The sequence below is a fragment of the Mesoplodon mirus genome (assembly GCF_964341445.2).
Source record: "Mesoplodon mirus genome assembly, chromosome: 6".
NCBI lineage: Eukaryota > Metazoa > Chordata > Mammalia > Artiodactyla > Ziphiidae > Mesoplodon > Mesoplodon mirus.
This window is the reverse complement of record NC_138982.1, coordinates 1,516,064-1,532,818: the sequence shown is the minus strand read 5'-3', so window position 1 is coordinate 1,532,818 and position 16,755 is coordinate 1,516,064. Positions and strand designations below refer to the sequence as shown.

The window sequence follows — 16,755 nt, the reverse complement described above, 5'->3', positions numbered from 1 at the left end:
GTCCTTCAATGTTTCAGGAGATGCCAGATGTTACAAAGGTAGAAACAGAAGTGGACATAGATGTATTGGATTCAGAGATTTCCGGGAATGGCCACAGAGAGATAACTCCTAAGGCTTAAATACTTACCAAAAAAAAAAAACCATTTGACCTTAGTGTCACAAAACCTCTATAGCCTTTTGCTTTTTAAAAGCAGAAAATTTAACTGGGATGATAGTAAGCATCCAGCTTCACACTGCTGAGATGAGGGAAACACCCCAAGGAGAGATACTGTCTACAAACATGACATGGATCAGCTTAGATTTTGCTCACACTTCTGCTTCTGTACCCAAAGCACAAAATGGTCAGAGGCATAACTCAGACATGCTTTTTAAACTCAGTGAGAAGCTTAAGGTCAAAGCAAACTTACCTATCATGTCCCCGATTTTGTATTCCTTCCAACAAAGCCTCCATCGCCAAATCCCCTTTGTTTTGGCAACTGGGAAAGCAAAGAACTCTGTCAGGAGAAAATTCATTTTTTATGTTCTAACATTCCAACTTACAAACTTAAGAATGTGAATGAAAGCATACAAATAACAATGAGAAAATGCAGCACTTCTTAAGATGACTGTAGAAGCAGTCAAGGAATATCTCTTCAAGAAATACTAGAACCAAACACATTTCAGACTAAAACAAAACAATTTAAAATGATCTGAATTGCCACTGACACTCCCCCCTGCACGACTGAAATCAAATACCTCACTGTCACGTCCCTACTTCTTCATGTAAGAGTGGGCCTGGGTGGAGATGGGGTGCTCGCAACAGAGGAACACTGACACTAACAAATTGAGAGGTCAGAGGAAACGTGTAGTTTCTTATAAAGAGATATTGTAAAAAGGTTAAATGCCCTGCGCGTCAACTTCTTGGTCCATCATGGGAGATCCTATTCACCTTCTAGATGACAGGCCCATGAAGCTCCTAGAACACCCTCCCTCACCTAAGAGGCAGCTACGTGGGCCCTCCCTCCTCTGCACTTCATTGCTCCCAGTCCTTAACAGGTTCTTTCATAGGAGTTACACCACCCTGGAAATGTCCTTTTGCACACCTTTTTCCCCTACTATTCAACCGTCAAGGGTAGAAAACCAGTTTTTTTCACGCCTGCAGCTCCAGGGCTTAGAGTAGCATTTCAACCTGGCCTGTGCTGAATGCTTTTGGCTGAACGTATCTCAATTCCCCTCCCTTTTCACCTATCCCCCTATGCAAGCTGGTCATAGCTGGAGAACTACAGAGAAGAGTCTAGCAGAGAAAGAAGGGAAGGGAGATAAAACAGAGACACAGGAGAATGAGAAGACTGGAAAATACAACCACTACACGTTATTTGCACCTATTTCTAAAGTTACTAACAGGAGTACTAAATAACTGTTCATGCACACATGTGGCAGAGAGGATTTCTTTCCAGTTGGTTTATCCTTTGTATTTCACCAACATTAGACAAAATAAAAACCTAAAGAAAAATGTTTTCATGGTCTATTCCACTTTCTTTCAAACAATGATACAGTCAGTTACAACAGGACGCAGATTCTGTGTTTCGATCCACTCTGGGGAACTGAGAGGCAGGACACAGTTCACACAGTACCATGTAGATGGAAACCCAGGAGAGAGTCCTGCTCTGCAACTAAGTAGCTTTGTGTCCTTGGACTTCAGTTTGTGCCGCTATAAAGTAAGAAGCATGACCTATATAATCTGCAAGGTTTCTTCCAGCTTTTTAATGGGATTCTAATAGCCAATTACATATATTCTGCATCATGCTCCTGACAACTCGACATGGATATTTATTAAATACGTAGGAAAGTGTTCTTCCTAAGGACAGAGCTACTACAGTTATTCAAAACTATCATTAGTAAAAGTATACTCCTTTAGGTCATGTTATTCTTAAAAAAATACATTTAGTAATATATATTAGAAACAGATTTAGTAACGTATAATACATTAATATATTTTCTGGATGATATTATTTAGTAATTAGGAATATTTATAATAGAAGCTAAAAGTCACTGAATGCTCAACTGTTCTGCCTGCCTGTATTGTCAGATTCAATCTTCATAACAAATTTAAAACATAACTAGTATTACTTTGAGGAAACTGAGGCTCAGAAGATTAAATAAGTTGATTATGGTAAACTACAAACCACAGTCCTAGGATTCAAACCTAGGCAATGTGACTCCTAAGTTCCAGCCAATGTGCAATCTTTTTATATTTTACAGTATTCCAGATCTTAAAATACATCAGCGTATCTTCTTTTGATTTAATAATGTGTTCTTGGCATAAACAAAATCAAACCAAATTGAAAAGTCTGGACACAGGAAAAAACACACAAACTTGACTATGATGTCACCACCATGGCCACCAGGTGGCAGTGGCACAACAGTGACACCAGTCCACAGAGGGGAAAACAGCCATTTCAGAAATTAAACGCTTGGTCCAAGACCTGGTTAAGGAGATCTCTGTTTAACAAAAAAAAAAAAAAAAAAAGGTGGGGATGGGGTGGGGAGGAACCAGTAACATTCTCTGTGGAAAATAATCTTACTAATATACAATGATCTTTTAACAATACGTTCACCATCTCCTCGAGCAGCTGACAACCATCATTTCTCATTCCTGAGCATCAGGTAAATAGCAAGGACTCAGATCTGCTGTGGACTTTTCTCATCCGAGTTTCTCATAGCTATATCACTGACTCCTTTCCTAACCAACCTGACCCTCATTCAGCTCATGCACTACATCACTTGCTTTCTTTTTTGCCTGTGCCATGTGGTAAGTATATAAAATTTATTCTTTATCCAAATAAATACAAATTTAAGCAATTACTGTTTGATAATCTGCTGCTCCTTGCCACTAACATGAAATGTTAATGTAGTTAAATGGAAACTGTGTAGCTCTACAATTGGTACAGGACACTCTTAGTCATTTCTGCAGTTAGACCAAGATTTCAACAAACAGAAGTTATAATTAAAACTCTCGTTTCGAATGAAGACTACTTTAAATCAGTGAAATCTAGAATAAAATGGTTAAAGGAAATACAGGCTTTTTTACCAAGTCTGGGAAGCAGGGAAAACATACTTTAAATCTTAGGGAAAAAAGAATCCAAAGAGGTTACCTAGGGACTTCCCTGGTGGTCCAATGGTTAAGAATCCGCCTTCCAATGCAGGGGATGCGGGTTCAATCTCTGGTCGGAAAACTAAGATCCCACATACCGCAGGGTAACTAAAGCCTGCACACCACAACTAGAGAAGCCCGCGTGCCACAGCGAAGACCCAGCACAACCAAAAAAAAAACAAAAAAAAAACAAAGAGGGTATCTAGTAATGGGAAAATCTTTGATATTCATTAACATATTGGAATTTAAGAGCTAGAAAGAACCCAAAGGGCTCCAATTTAACCTCTTTATTTTAAAGATCAGTAAAAATATCCTGGGTATGCACCCAAGATCAAATTACTCACAAAATGGGACACAGGAAGAAAATAAAAACTCTGGTTAGATATGTGTACTAAGAGAAGGAATATGCCTACTCATCAAGTCTCATTTAAAGGAAGATAACAATGCTTTGTCCCTTACCTGCCTTGGTGTTACTGTGATTACAAAGATCTATGGCTATGACAGATATACTATGACTGATAAACTGTGCCTGCTCCAATAAATAATCAGTATCATTTATGACTGCCCAGAAAGGCTTCTATTTAAATTTAAGGGAAAAAAATTATCAGATAAAGTATCAAAGAAATTTTCCAAAATAAAAATGAAATTTTAAAACACTGTCCAAACTATGACTCAAAATCCAGAAAGAATAAGGGGCTAAGACTAAGAAATCTTAGTAGACAAAACTACACTTTTACATGGGAAAAATGCTGTAAGCAAAGCTGAAAGATAAATGACATTACTTGAAAGTTTTATCACAAGGGGTTAATTAACCAAATATATAAAGAGCTTCTAAAAACTGAAGGAAAAATAAAAATCTATAGAAAAATGTGCAGAAGGAATGAACAAAGAGTTCTCATAAAAAGAAATGCAAATGACCTTAAACATATGAAAACATGCTCAACCTTGTTTACAATAAGAGAAACACAAATTTAAACTACACTGAGTTACCCTTTCTTCTGTATTAGATTAATGAAAAATTAAGTTTGAAAATGCACTCTGATGACAAGGCTATGGGAATAGGCATTCACATACACTGTAGGTAGGAATGCAAAACGGTACAACTACTATAGAGGAAATTTTGGCAATACTTAGCAACTGATATATATGCATTTACCCTTTGATCCAACAATGTCACTTCTAGGAATCTATCCCAAACATATGTTGGCAAGAATACAAAACCATACATGCAGAAGGATATACACCGCAGGACTATTTGTAGGAAACAACACAAATGCCTATCGACAGGGAACTAGTTGAATATTCATCCACCAATGGAATAATACTATGAAGCTGTGAAAACGGAAAATGATCTCTACATACTTCTATGGTGGGCTCTACAGGGAATATAATATTAGATGAAAAAAGCAAGATACAAAACAGTATATGCAAACACTACTTTTTACCTAAGAAAGGGAGAAAATTATAGATATATATTATATATATTACATAAATATAAATTATATATTATATATATTATGTATAATATAAATGTCAGAATATATTAAGGATATATTATATAAATATATAATATATATAGTGTATTTGTTCTTCTGGAAGGATAAGCTCAAAGGTGGTAAATATGATACCTATAAGGAAGGGAAATAGTCAGGGTAGAGAAAACAGGAAGCTAATCTTGTCTGGATGTATACCTTAACAGCTACTTGTTTTATAGGCACTATGCTAATGTTTTATAATATAATGAAAGAAATCCAGTTGGAAAAAAAAAAGCAGTATTGAAAAATATTGGAAACAAAATGAAATAAATCAACTATCAACTAGATATCAAGTTGGCACCCTTACCATATAACAAATTGTTTCATTTGTTTTAAAATGCAACAATTTTACTGTACATATTCCAACTGGGATATATACTAAGGACAAAAACGTACTATAGAGAAACCCTAAACATCACTCAGGAATCATATTATTAATAGTAAAATTGGTATCATTAATTTGAAAGCATTATATATAATACAGAAAAAGTATGTTAATAGGCAAAAGAGAAAAAGATACAAATATAAAATCAGGTGTTTAAAAAAAACTATGAAATTAAATTGGAGATATCAGTGTGAATTCTGGATATTTCTCTTTTTAAAAAATGTACATATTTCCTAACTTTGGCCACTGTAAATCCTAAAACCAGTGACCAATCTAGTAGCAAGAGTACCTCAGCACCCAGACTGGTCTCTAAACACCATCTCCCACTGAAAGGAACCAGGGCTTCTTGGTGGCCAGAAATGTTTAAATGAGCCAGGAAGATGTTTTACCAGAAAACAAGGAAACTCTCAAAAGATTACTGGTCATATCAAAGTGGACAGAAGCCAACTTAAACAGGCTGCCACTCGTCAACAACAGGACAACTTGAGTACCCCCCCCCAAAAAAAAGACTGCAGTAGGTTGAAACAGTTTAAATATATTCAAGTCTATAATTTCATGATGATAAAAAAAAAAAAGGCAAAACCCTCATGGTTACCTTTGGAGGTTGCTAGGCCACCAACTCATTACTGTGCTCTGAAAATAGAGGGAAAGAATTAAGCATTTTTCTTGCCTTTCCTATACAAACTGTATTTCAAATAGCTGGTGGGGTAGTCAAATAGCTGGTGATATAAAAAGTTCTTCTTCATAAAAAATTTCCAGCTAATAAATGCTGAGGAATGACAGAATCAGAAAATCACCGTATTGCAACCACCAATGCAATAGTGGATACAGGCAACCTAAATCCATGAAAGGAGCTCACCATTAAGTGAAAGGCTCATGGAGAATTTCATGATGGATGGACTGGGCTGACAACACCTGAACCCACTACGATGCTCAATTTTAACATCACAGAGAGAAAACTCAGACATCAGGTGCCTCTCTGGAGTGTTGTGCACCACCGATGAAATCTTGCCCTGCCCTCACCCCCACAAAAAAAGTCAAGGTTGAATCTGATCAAGCTTCTAGATCAGTGCTGTTCAACAGAACTTTATGCAATTATGGAAATATTTTACATATACACCCAACTATTGGGCCCTTGAAATGTGGCCAATGCAACTAGGGAACTGAAATTTTTAGCTTTATTTCATTTTAATTCATTTAAATAGCCACCAATGGCTGATAGCTACTATACTGGACAGTGCATTTCTAGACCTTACTACCAGTTTAGAGGGAATAAAGGGAATAGATGTACAAGTTAAAGGATACCATGTGGATGCAATCAACTAAATCTAGAATGTTAAGGGAAAAAAGAGAGGCAATGAAACTGCTATACTAAAAAAGACTGAAAAGGTGTTATCAACTCAATGCAACACGTGGATCTCTATGGGATTTTGATCCAAACAAGCTACTTATAAAAATACATGTATGGGACAGGTGGGGAAACCTGAACCCAGACTGAATATTGACATTATGGGATTTTTATTAATTTTCATAGATGTGATGACAATACTGTGGTTTTGTAAAACCGAAAACACAAACTTAGTTCTTGAAGAAAAAAAACCTAAAGTAACATAAAAACCAAAAATTCAGTTCCTGAAGTCCAGGTCAATGTTGGCTTTAGCTGAATTTCAAATCAAGTTGACATATGTTTAAAAGTAGGAAGCTCTGATAAACTGGACCACTGACGCTGTCACCATCTGCCACCACTACTACATAAGTGAGAACGGGAAGGAACAAGCAAAGGTGTTCTACCTTTTAATGGGAGACAAGTGGCATCAGTACAATTAACATATACAATAACTACAAATAATTGTTAAAACCTGAATACATTTTAAAGAGCAGTGTAAGTGAATGTTTATAAATATCTAACCCACTTTAATTTCAGTCATTCTTACCATACTGATCACTGGTAATGATATAGTCAAAAGGCAAGAAACTCAGGATAAAAATCAACCTAAAGATGATACTGCATTCCAAATAAGAAAATACATACCCTTTGTTATATCATTAAGCTACAGCTATGATCAATATAAATATAAATATTTGAAGGTAACATGTAGTTAACGATCCTTATGATTTCCTCTTCGTATCTAGAAAATAAAATTAAATGCAAGCATGTGGGGAACTGTATAACTACAGGGCACAAATCCTACAATACTGCTTTTATTAAAGGAAGAAAAAAATGTTTAAGACTGGCTTAGGAATCGTCTGTAAGGCTCAAGGAAAACTACTCCGCAAGAGTGCTGTAACTGTAAATGAAGACTAGTCGCTGAGAGCAAGCTCATCTTTACCCTGACGTTGTAAGAGACATTAAAAAAGCAAAACAAAACAAAAAAACACATTATGAGCCGAGATTTACTGCCTTCAAATACCTTCATGATTAAAGTATTCTAAGAACCCGTTCCTTTTATTCCCTTACTTCATCATCTATTTCCCACCCCTGATTTGAATGGAGCAATCCATAAGTTCAGGGTTCCCCAACTTCAGTCCTTCATGATTTCTGCCACATTTCCGTACCTAATGTACTAACATTAAGGCTTTTAAATCAACTCACTTTTTACAACTTGCTAAACTTCCCACCCATAAATGAACCGCTATCACCTGCCATCAAAGACCTAAGTCTCAACAATGTTAGGAAGCTAACCAGATGAGGCAGCCCAGGCGGGAGGGCTGGGCCGGGGGTCTCTCCCCTGAAGTGGAAGACTGGCCCGCGGCCGACTCCGCCCGGGGAAGATGAGCAGCTCGCCCACCCTGCAGCCCTCCTGCCGGCCCAGCCTCCGGGGAAGGGCTGACCACGTGGCTGGCCCATACAGTGCGCTGGGGGAGGCCATATCTGGCTTCGCGGGTCCGCGGCGAGGCCGAGGGGTGGGGCGCCGGGGCGGACGCGGGCCATACGACCGCTCGGAACGCGGCCCCACCGCAGCCAGGGATGCCTGTGGACACTGCCGCCCCTCTCCCGTCCGACGTTCGCACATGCGGTTACGGGGACGCCGCGAGCGCGCCCCCGAAGCTTCCCGCCGTTACCTCCGGCCGGGGGCGCGCACGCGCGTCACCGCCAACCTAACGTCCAGCCACAGTCGTCTGCACGTTCGTTCCGCCCACTGCCCCCTCGCTTTTAATTGAAGCAACACCCTCCCTGACTCCCCCTCCGCGCCTGCAAATGGGCTCACCCATGTCTGGAATTCTGAGAGAAGACCGTGCTGGTCACGTGACACTGAGGGTGTGGTCCGCTGGAGGCGGGCGCCGCGCTGGGCCGGGTGCTGGTAAGGGTTTCCCGCGCCCCTAGCCTAGGTCTTGGAGAAGCGGGAGCGCGTTCGGACTTATGCTGCTCCTTTTGGCCGAGGCCGTTCTCTTCACCTCATCCTCATAACCAGTCCCGTCACCGCACGTCGGGAGGGGTGGAAAGGGACTTAAGCGGCGGTCCTGGGCTTCCCCCACTGCCGCATTTGGTATATCCTGCCTCGGGCCGGAAGCCGCGGCTGTGGGGCCGCCTCCCACACCTGTACGGATGGTGGTGGCCTGCGAGGGTCAGTTTTAGCGCGGGAAAAGGCGTTCTAGCTTTGCTACTGTAACTACGCGTTTGCAGAGCTCTAAAACAGAGATGGATAAAACTGCCCTGCGCCGGGGAACGTACGCACCGCCTGTCTGGGAAGACCCTGTGGCGGGCAATGTAACAAGCTCCCGATGGGGACCATTCACTGCGCCCAGGGAACTATGGGGCCCGCGGAGGGGCGGGGACCGCGTTCTCCTTGGCGCTTAGAGAAAGCTCGTGCAGGAGGCGACCTGGGAGCTAAGTTTTTTGACTGACTGAGGGTTAGCTGGGGAAAAAAGGAACAAGATAGTGCATTCCAACCATTGGGATAGTCACATGTTTAAAAAAAAAATTGTTCAGGAAAATGGTAATGGCTTATTCTGGCAAGTGTGGCAAAGTGCTTGGGATGGTGGCCGTGTCCTGGTCATTGCACGCCTTATGCTTTCCACCCTTACAGCTCCTGAAGAGTGAAGGCGCCTTAGCGCCTAATTCTGGAAATGGGATATTGACCCCGATGAGCTGACGCCCAACTTTGAGTTTGGAAGGAAGAGTAGGTGTTAGTGGTGGGGCAAAGAGACCTTTAAGTGCAAAGGTTGTAAGTATGACAGGGTTAGAGGTGTTTGGAAGAGGGACAGGTGGGAAAAGATCGAGGCCAGATTGGGGAACGCTATGCTGAGTCATTGATACAAAATTTACACACAGCAATTGGAAACAGTAATGCCTGAGCAATCAGTCACGAAGCCGACCTAACTTGTTGAGTGGATCATAAGGACCAGAAGGAACCGGTCAAGGGCAGAATGTGTGCTGAAGCTGGAGTGATCTGAGAAGACTTTACAGAAAGGTGGAATCTGTGTGTGACTGGGAAGATCAGCTGGGAGGGACTATGGTCTTATAAATAAACTGCAACCTGACTCAGATGAGATGAGTCTTTCCCAGGGTGATATGCCACAATTCACATCCAGGCTAAAAAGCCTGGAGAACCCTACTGCTAGATTACAACATCTCCTCCGTCTTCATGTTTAAGAAATAATCTTTTTGGCTTACAGATCTGGCAAGATCAAAGCTCCAGGAGAATGGACAGCGAGGTACAGAGAGACGGAAGGATCTTGGATTTGATTGACGATGCTTGGCGAGAAGACAAGCTACCTTATGAGGATGTTGCAATACCACTGGTAGGCTGTGATTTGTGCTGAGGGTGATAGGTTAAAGGTATGATCTGGTAGACCCTAGTAGGGGTAGGATATCAAGACAGACTAGTAAGGCAAAGAAATCAAAGCTGTGGAGTCCTCTAACTCTAGAAGCTTCTAGAGAACATTTAGCTTGACTTTGAAGAGAAACGTGGTTCAGAGGGCTGACGTGACCAGCTCAGTTAGGGGGTCATTCCAGAACTAGAACCCAGGTCTTCTGAGCCATGTTCTGTCCACCACACCAAAGCTAGTCAACCAGATGGTGAAAGTTTAACGCACACAATGAGGAGGAACAAGAAGCAGTGGCATATGCACTTTATTTCTTCTCTACCTGTGGTTTGTCAGTTGACATTTTTAGAAACACACATTTTTGGAACACATACCTATTCTAGGTTCCCTGGAAAATATTTGGAAGAGACCTGGCTTTTCTTCTTTTGCATTTAGACCATCACGCTCTTTTCTTTCCTGACCTCTGGAAAATTCTCCTGCAGTGAGTTTGTTAAACCTCACGTAATAAGTGATCTAAACATTTTGCTTGAATAAATATTTATTAAAAATCCTATTTATGTCACAGAGGCCTAGCAAGGAGAACAGAGACTGTTTTTCTTTAGAGCCTGCCAATTGCAAAGAGCCATTAATAAAATAGAGCTTGCAGGCGGACCGTGTGCCGCTGCCATTTACATTTTCATCTAAGAATAAGAGGTAACATGTTCAGTGAATAATACACATAACAAATAACAAGCAACAGCTTAGTTCAAGTTTAGAAAAATAGTCAAAAGAGCATAATGAGAATTATAGCTCTACTTACTGAACACCTGTTTTGTGTCATAGACCAAGTTTGAAATCTGACAGACATTACCTGTATCCTTAAAACACCCTTCAAGGGTGGTGGTGTTCTACCCACTGTACAGGAAGGAAACAGGATCAAAGAGGGGAACTTGCCCAAAGGTTGGTAGCCAATAAGTTGGACTTCACACCGAAGTCTGTGAGGCTCCAGATCCTATCCGGTGGTGGTTCCTTCATTCCGCAAGCAATTCTTGAAGCCTACTGTGTGCCTTAAGACTTGGTAAACATAAGCACAGTTTCTGCCCCTCGGAGTCTAGAGAGGCCACATATATCAATAAATAATTGTAATCGTAAGTGTTCTAAGTGAGGGTTGTGAACAGCTATGTAGTGTAAGAAGTGGCTGATTGCCTGGTGGGCATCAGGAAGGGCTTCAGAGAGAAAAATCACATTTAAGCTGGTCATAGGGAGGAAAGGCTCAGAGTTGTAAACTGCTTTGGGAGATGGTGAGGCAATTCAGTGTGGATGGAGGATATACTTCTCATAAAAGGTAGGGAGAAAAGTCGGTCTTGGACCCAATTTTGAGAGGAGCATTTGATGCCATGCTTAGCCCTCATCCTGAGGATATCCAGGAGTGAGTGGTCTTCAAAGTAGAGATCTGCCATGCTCAAATATATTAGAAAAGCAGTTTCGCGGCATTGTTAGAGAATGTGTGCCAAGGAGAAAGGGGCCAGTGACAGGGCAAAGAGACCCATTAGGAAGCTAATGCAGTGTCTAGACAAGGGAGGAGGACCTAAACAAAAGCAAGAAAGTGGAGGGGAATTGCTGAATTCTGGACATGCCAATAGCAGGATTTGGGGACCATTTGTGTGGAAGGGGTTGACGGAGAGGGAGATTTCCATGCTGACTTCCAAGTTGTAGCCTGGCCCTGTTGCTAAGCTGTGTTTTTTCCCAGGACTTGTGATTCTAAGGCAATGTTTGTGTCCTTAGCTTTTGCTGCTGCCTAACAAATAACCCCAAAACATAGTGGCTTAAAACAACCGTTATTTATGTCATGATTTTGTCATTCAGCTGAGAGAGTCTTGTGATCTTTGCCAGCTCGGTTGATCTCTGCTGGACTTGGTGGTGTTTTGCAGTCGGCCAGCAGGCAGGCCGGAGGCTGGGATGATGAGCTGACTAGGCCACAGTCTCATGATCCTGCAGACTAGCCCAGACTTCACAATCATTTTAGGGTTCTAAGAGCAGCATGAGGAAACTGCAAGGCTTCATGGAGCCTAGGCCAAGAAGTCACATGATCAGTCCCAATGCAAGATTGGGGAAGTAGACAGTGCCTTTTCATAGGAGTGGCTACAAAGAATTGTGGCCATTTTTGCAGTACCCCACGATAGATGGTTGTTATGTTCACAATACTTTATGATACTTTGTGTTTGTTTTCCAGGCATATATGCAATTTTATATGTTGGCATTCATTGCAAGAGACAATAGTGACCAAATGAAAAACGTGTTATTTTAGAACAAGATGAAATTAAATAATATCTGAATTAAATAATTGATTAACCAAGGACTTGTTTATGCTTTGTCAGCTATAAGTAGTTATTGAAACAAAACTTTCTCTTTGCAATATTGCTTTAGAGAAAATGGTAGTTCCTTTCAATTTGTACAAGTATGTTTGAATCTGAGTATTTGTAGAGCAAGATGTGATTCAAACATACTTGTACATATTGTAATTAAATTATTTTATTCATATTGAACATCACTTTGAAGGAAAAAAGTTATTATATTCATATACTGCACATTGGAGTCCAGGGGGAAATCATAAGTCTGGATATTGAATGACAGTTTGCTACCATTAAAAAAAAGTCTAAATTCAGATAACTGAAAAGAAATATATTGGTATCAGTGAATTCTAGTATGAAACAGTTCCAGTAGTAATAAATTTAAATTTAAAATACAAGGAAACTATCAAAAACTTCTCACCACATGCCAAAAAATGGTGAACTATGCAAGGGGATGGATGTGTTAACTAGCCTTATCGCAGTAATCATTTCACAATATATATGTGTATCAAATCATCACATTGTACATTTTAAACTTACACAATGTTATATGTAAATTAAATCTCAGTAAAACTGGAAATATATAAGAAAACTACCCCAGATTCTACACTAAGTGTGGCCCATGGCTTACCATTTTAAGAAAGTTGCAGGTAGGCTATGTTGTTCTGTGTTGCCCTGCTCCACCACTAGGGGGAAGCCTCATCTACTGTGTTACATTTTCAGTGCTCCTACCTCCGTTATAATATAGGCACATTGGATACAGGATCGCTTTGAATACCTTTCTTGTGCTTAAGGAACATGCCAGCAAAGGTGGTATTCTGTAAAGCAGCCTTCCCCAAAAAAAGATTTAGTACTGGCTTTTTTCAGTGTTCCTAGCCGCTTGTAAGGATGACAGGTAGCCCTTGCACTGGATACCGCACGCAGTGCTGGGCACCTGACCTGCATTTCCTTATTTAGCCCTCACAGCAGTCCTGTGAGATGGTGACTACTTTTTTTCTCTCATTGCCTAAGAGGAAGCAAAGGCTGCAAACATCTGAATACCTTGCCTGAGTAACCCAACAAATGGTGGAGTCATGGCCTTGGATCCCAGTGGCTCCCAGAAGCCTGTGTCCTGAGCCTTCTGCCGCGCTGCCTGCCACACAAGTACCAGAGTCATAATGCTATCACTCCCGGCTGGAGACGGATGGGGCACGTTTGAGCGAGACTTGTGATGTTTCCACACATTTTTTATTTTCTAGCTCTTTCCTTAGGATACGCTTCTATGCTGCCTGTTTCTAGGAACTCACGGGTTTTCATTCCAAGTGGTTTTGAGTTTTAAGGGGTTTGTTAACGTAGAGTGTAACATCGTCCTGAATGTCCATTGTACCTTTTCAGAATGAGCTTCCTGAACCTGAACAGGACAATGGCGGTACCACAGAATCTGTTAAAGAACAAGAAATGAAGTGGAGTGACTTGGCCTTACAGTACCTCCATGAGAACGTTCCCCCCATTGGAAACTGATTCCTGGCTCCTTGTTCATCCACAGATTTTTTTTAAATACACAGATACAAAATGTTTCCTTTCAGCCTCCTAATTTGAATCTTCTAGTGTTAGATCAACGCTCAAAAATGTACAACTAATTTTGTGGCCACAAAATGCAATGTGAAAATACTCAACCTGAACGAGAAGCTGATTGCGATTTCTTGGGATTGCAGAATATCTGGCCCTTTGAACCTAAAGTTCTTCACTGACTAGCTAGTATTTGAGCATGATTCATTAAACATTTGCCTTTAGCTCTGATTTTGCTTTACTGTCAGAGTTTAACGCTTCCCAACTACTTATATATGTCCTGTGACGCAGGTGATTGAAGGTATGAGAGGGAAAGGCGAAGAACAATGAAGCCAGACATGAGAGTTAATTTCTCATATACCCCCATTCTGAGAAGCATCTGAGTGGGTGTGTGTGGAGTCTGTAGATGTACTGGATGTATAGATGGCCCATTCACTGACTACTGGGATTCCTAAGGTTCCCCTTGATATTTTCAAACTTTGGATAAATTTACAAATGAAAAGCTATCTTGACAGTTAACCCCTGCTCTCCCTACAGCTTCCTTTGGTGCCGCTGGGAAGGCGAGATAGACCACTAGTTTTATCCAGTAACAGGATTTCTTACTTTCTCAAAGCCCTTTCAGATATAACTGAAGCACCATGGAGTCAATATTTAGTTACAGGTTTGTGAAGGAACTTGTATTTTGAAAAACGCCCTGATGGACATTATCTCCTAGAATTCTTTGCCTCTTTTATGTGGTATCTCTTCTGTTCTCTCGCCAGATTGTAAACTCCGTGGGAAGAGGCCCTGGCTTTTACATCTGTATCCCTCAGTGAAAAACTGGAAACACTGAATAATTGAAATCTCTCTTCTCATCGTTTTTTTAACTGGGTCATTTTATTTACCTACCTTTTAGGAGTAGGAAGTGTACCACAAAACGAACGAGCTGATTTTAGGGTTTCGATCAGAAACATGGTTGTAACAACTCACCTGACATCCAGACACACCCAGGCTGATCTCCCTGTGGATCAGTGACTTGCCTAGAAGTCATTTATCTCAGAATAAAGACCCCAAGTCAGCAGTCCCTCAATAACTGAAGACGGACAACCCAGTGGAAAAGAGAATTAAGATGTTCAGAAAAAACATTTTATACCGAGAGAGAACAAAGCTTTTCAAAAAATTAAAGTACCTAAAATTCCACAGTTCTTCCATGTTCTAGTTAAATGAGGGCTTCACTACAACTTTATTTGTGGTATATAATCCCTAAAACACTGACATCTGGATATTAGGAGATGTTCATATGAATCCATCCTTGTGGACCCAGCCTCTCCCAGGAGTATTGGGAAATATGTGAAATACTGAAATATGTCCAGTTGGTTCCTGCGCCTTGGTTCCTGTCACTTTTGAGTTCAAAGCATGTGTGTTGCTTTCCTCTATGGGAGGCACCTCACTTGGTGCTGAGAATATGGCAGTGAACAAAATAAGTATGGCTTCTGCCTTCATTTAGAGAGGGAAACAAGCACTAAACCAATAGGCATACAAATCTTTGATTTTAAATTGTGACACATGCTAGGAAGAAAAAATAGAAGATGTCCCTTAGGTTCCTAGAAGCAAAATCTGAAGCAGTTTCTTGTGCAAGGAATTTATTGAGATTGTGCTCTCAGGGGAAATCCGTGAGGGAAGCAGGGTAGGGCAGGGGAAGGACCTGAGCAAAGATGTGGCTTCAGCTGGAGTCTGGCCTCTGCCTGATCCCACAGGAGCTACCGAGCACGATGTTACCAAGCGTCTTCCCACCTGGAAGCATCTTCTAGGCCTTCGTGTTGAGTGTGCGGTGGTCAGCCATTGGTTCTGCCCTCCCTCCATCCCCCCAGGGAGGGCATAACCGGGCATTGCCAGGGGCCAGGGCTCTCCAGGGAACAGTGTATCTCCTGGCAGCCAACACAGGGAATGGGTGCACAGACAGACGGGGCAAAGGGGATCTGGGCCCCAGCAGTGACTATTGCAGGGTATAGGGAGTATGACTGGGGACCTGATTTAGATTAGATAATCACAGCAAAACTTTGTGATAAGTAGCTTTTATAGCACATAATTTCAAATATTTTGTATTTGAATTTTTTCCATTGTCCAAGGAAGTGGCCAGGTCCTCAGTGCTTCCTGTTCACAGCAGAGAGCATGTGCTCAAAACCAACCCTACCCCCTTTTGGGGGGCAGGGGAGGGAGGGAGAGGAGGAACCTCTTAGGAGCAGTGGACGTCTGCGCCCCAGGGGCTGCTGGTACGCGGGGAGACGGTGAACTTCAGGAGCTTGTGGTTCGGGGGTGCCCCAAAGGAAAGCTGAGGTCAACCTGAGTCTCCCAGCTTGGGCAAAGACACCCTAGCACTGGAACCACCTCCTTCAAGGGCCGCTCAGAGTTGACGGTGAGGACAGCAGCAGGGGTGCAGATGGACTGGAGAGTAGAGGTCCTCGCCCATTTGCAGGCTCACTGATGAACATCCTGAATGCTTGTGAGACCCTGAAAGAGGAAAGGATGCCTCAGGGACCACAGATCTAATTTCTGCTGCAGCACAGCAGAACGGAGCCGAAAAGATTTAATTTGCTCGGAAGAAAATAAGAAAACATGATAGTTCTTGTACCCTCCTTGAGTCTGTGGGCCAACACCTGACGGATGGGTAGGAGTAGCCAGGGGAGGAATTAGGGGGTGAGGATTGATGGCCAAGAGCAAATTGCATAAAGCTCACAGGTGGAGCTGGCATCCCGAGCAAGGTGGGTGGGGAGGCAGGAGGAGGAAGAGGGGTGGCCTGATCAGGCTTTATTTTTTTTAACCTAAGTCACTCTGGGTTTGAGCAGGTAAGCACAGAAGTGGAAGGACAGGAGAGCTTTGCCTTGGCTCAGGTGAGGGATGATGATGGCTTGAACCAGCAATATGGGGGTAGCAGCAGAGGGACTTGGAGTATCTTAGAGGTCATTGCCCACAAGCGCCAGGTGAGAGGTGTGTGTCAGGAAGCCAGCACCCCGGATGGTGGTTGTGTGGTTCAAAAGAGACTCGGGTGCCCAGTGTGAGTGCTAACCTGTGACCAAG

The 16,755-nt window shown here is 41.9% G+C and overlaps 2 protein-coding genes across 7 annotated transcripts in view; one reads left to right on the top strand and one right to left on the bottom strand.

The window, feature by feature from the left end:
• CEP63 (centrosomal protein 63) overlaps positions 1-8,229 on the bottom strand; it is an 89,685-nt gene extending 81,456 nt beyond the window's left edge. The window contains exons 1-2 of the mRNA XM_082625399.1: positions 8,117-8,229; positions 408-476 (exon numbers count right to left, since the gene is read on the bottom strand). Of these exons, the coding sequence (XP_082481525.1) occupies positions 408-451 (44 nt within the window). The 5' untranslated portion in view covers positions 452-476; positions 8,117-8,229. The remainder of the gene's footprint in view (positions 1-407; positions 477-8,116) is intronic.
• A 46-nt stretch (positions 8,230-8,275) lies between these two features.
• On the top strand, positions 8,276-14,550 carry ANAPC13 (anaphase promoting complex subunit 13). 6 transcript variants are annotated; one of them, XM_082625402.1, is made up of 3 exons: positions 8,276-8,355; positions 9,671-9,796; positions 13,525-14,550. In XM_082625402.1, exons 2-3 carry the CDS (start codon positions 9,698-9,700, stop codon positions 13,648-13,650), a joined length of 225 nt encoding a protein of 74 aa, XP_082481528.1. In that variant the 5' UTR covers positions 8,276-8,355; positions 9,671-9,697; the 3' UTR covers positions 13,651-14,550. The 6 variants fall into 6 exon arrangements, with proteins under 6 accessions (XP_082481528.1, XP_082481529.1, XP_082481526.1 ...); XM_082625403.1 differs by lacking the exon at positions 8,276-8,355 and adding an exon at positions 8,554-8,619; XM_082625400.1 differs by lacking the exon at positions 8,276-8,355 and adding an exon at positions 8,641-8,762.
• The last annotated feature ends 2,205 nt before the right edge of the window (positions 14,551-16,755 follow it).

What these genes read in the sequence shown, in the direction of transcription:
- ANAPC13 (XM_082625400.1), top strand. Translation starts at nt 8,694, where the DNA reads ATGGATAAAACTGCCCTGCGCCGGGGAACGTACGCACCGCCTGTCTGG. An exon ending in AAGACCCTGTGGCGGGCAAT is followed by an intron (nt 8,763 to 9,670) that starts GTAACAAGCTCC and finishes TTTGGCTTACAG; the next exon opens with ATCTGGCAAGATCAAAGCTC. An exon ending in AGGATGTTGCAATACCACTG is followed by an intron (nt 9,797 to 13,524) that starts GTAGGCTGTGAT and finishes GTACCTTTTCAG; the next exon opens with AATGAGCTTCCTGAACCTGA.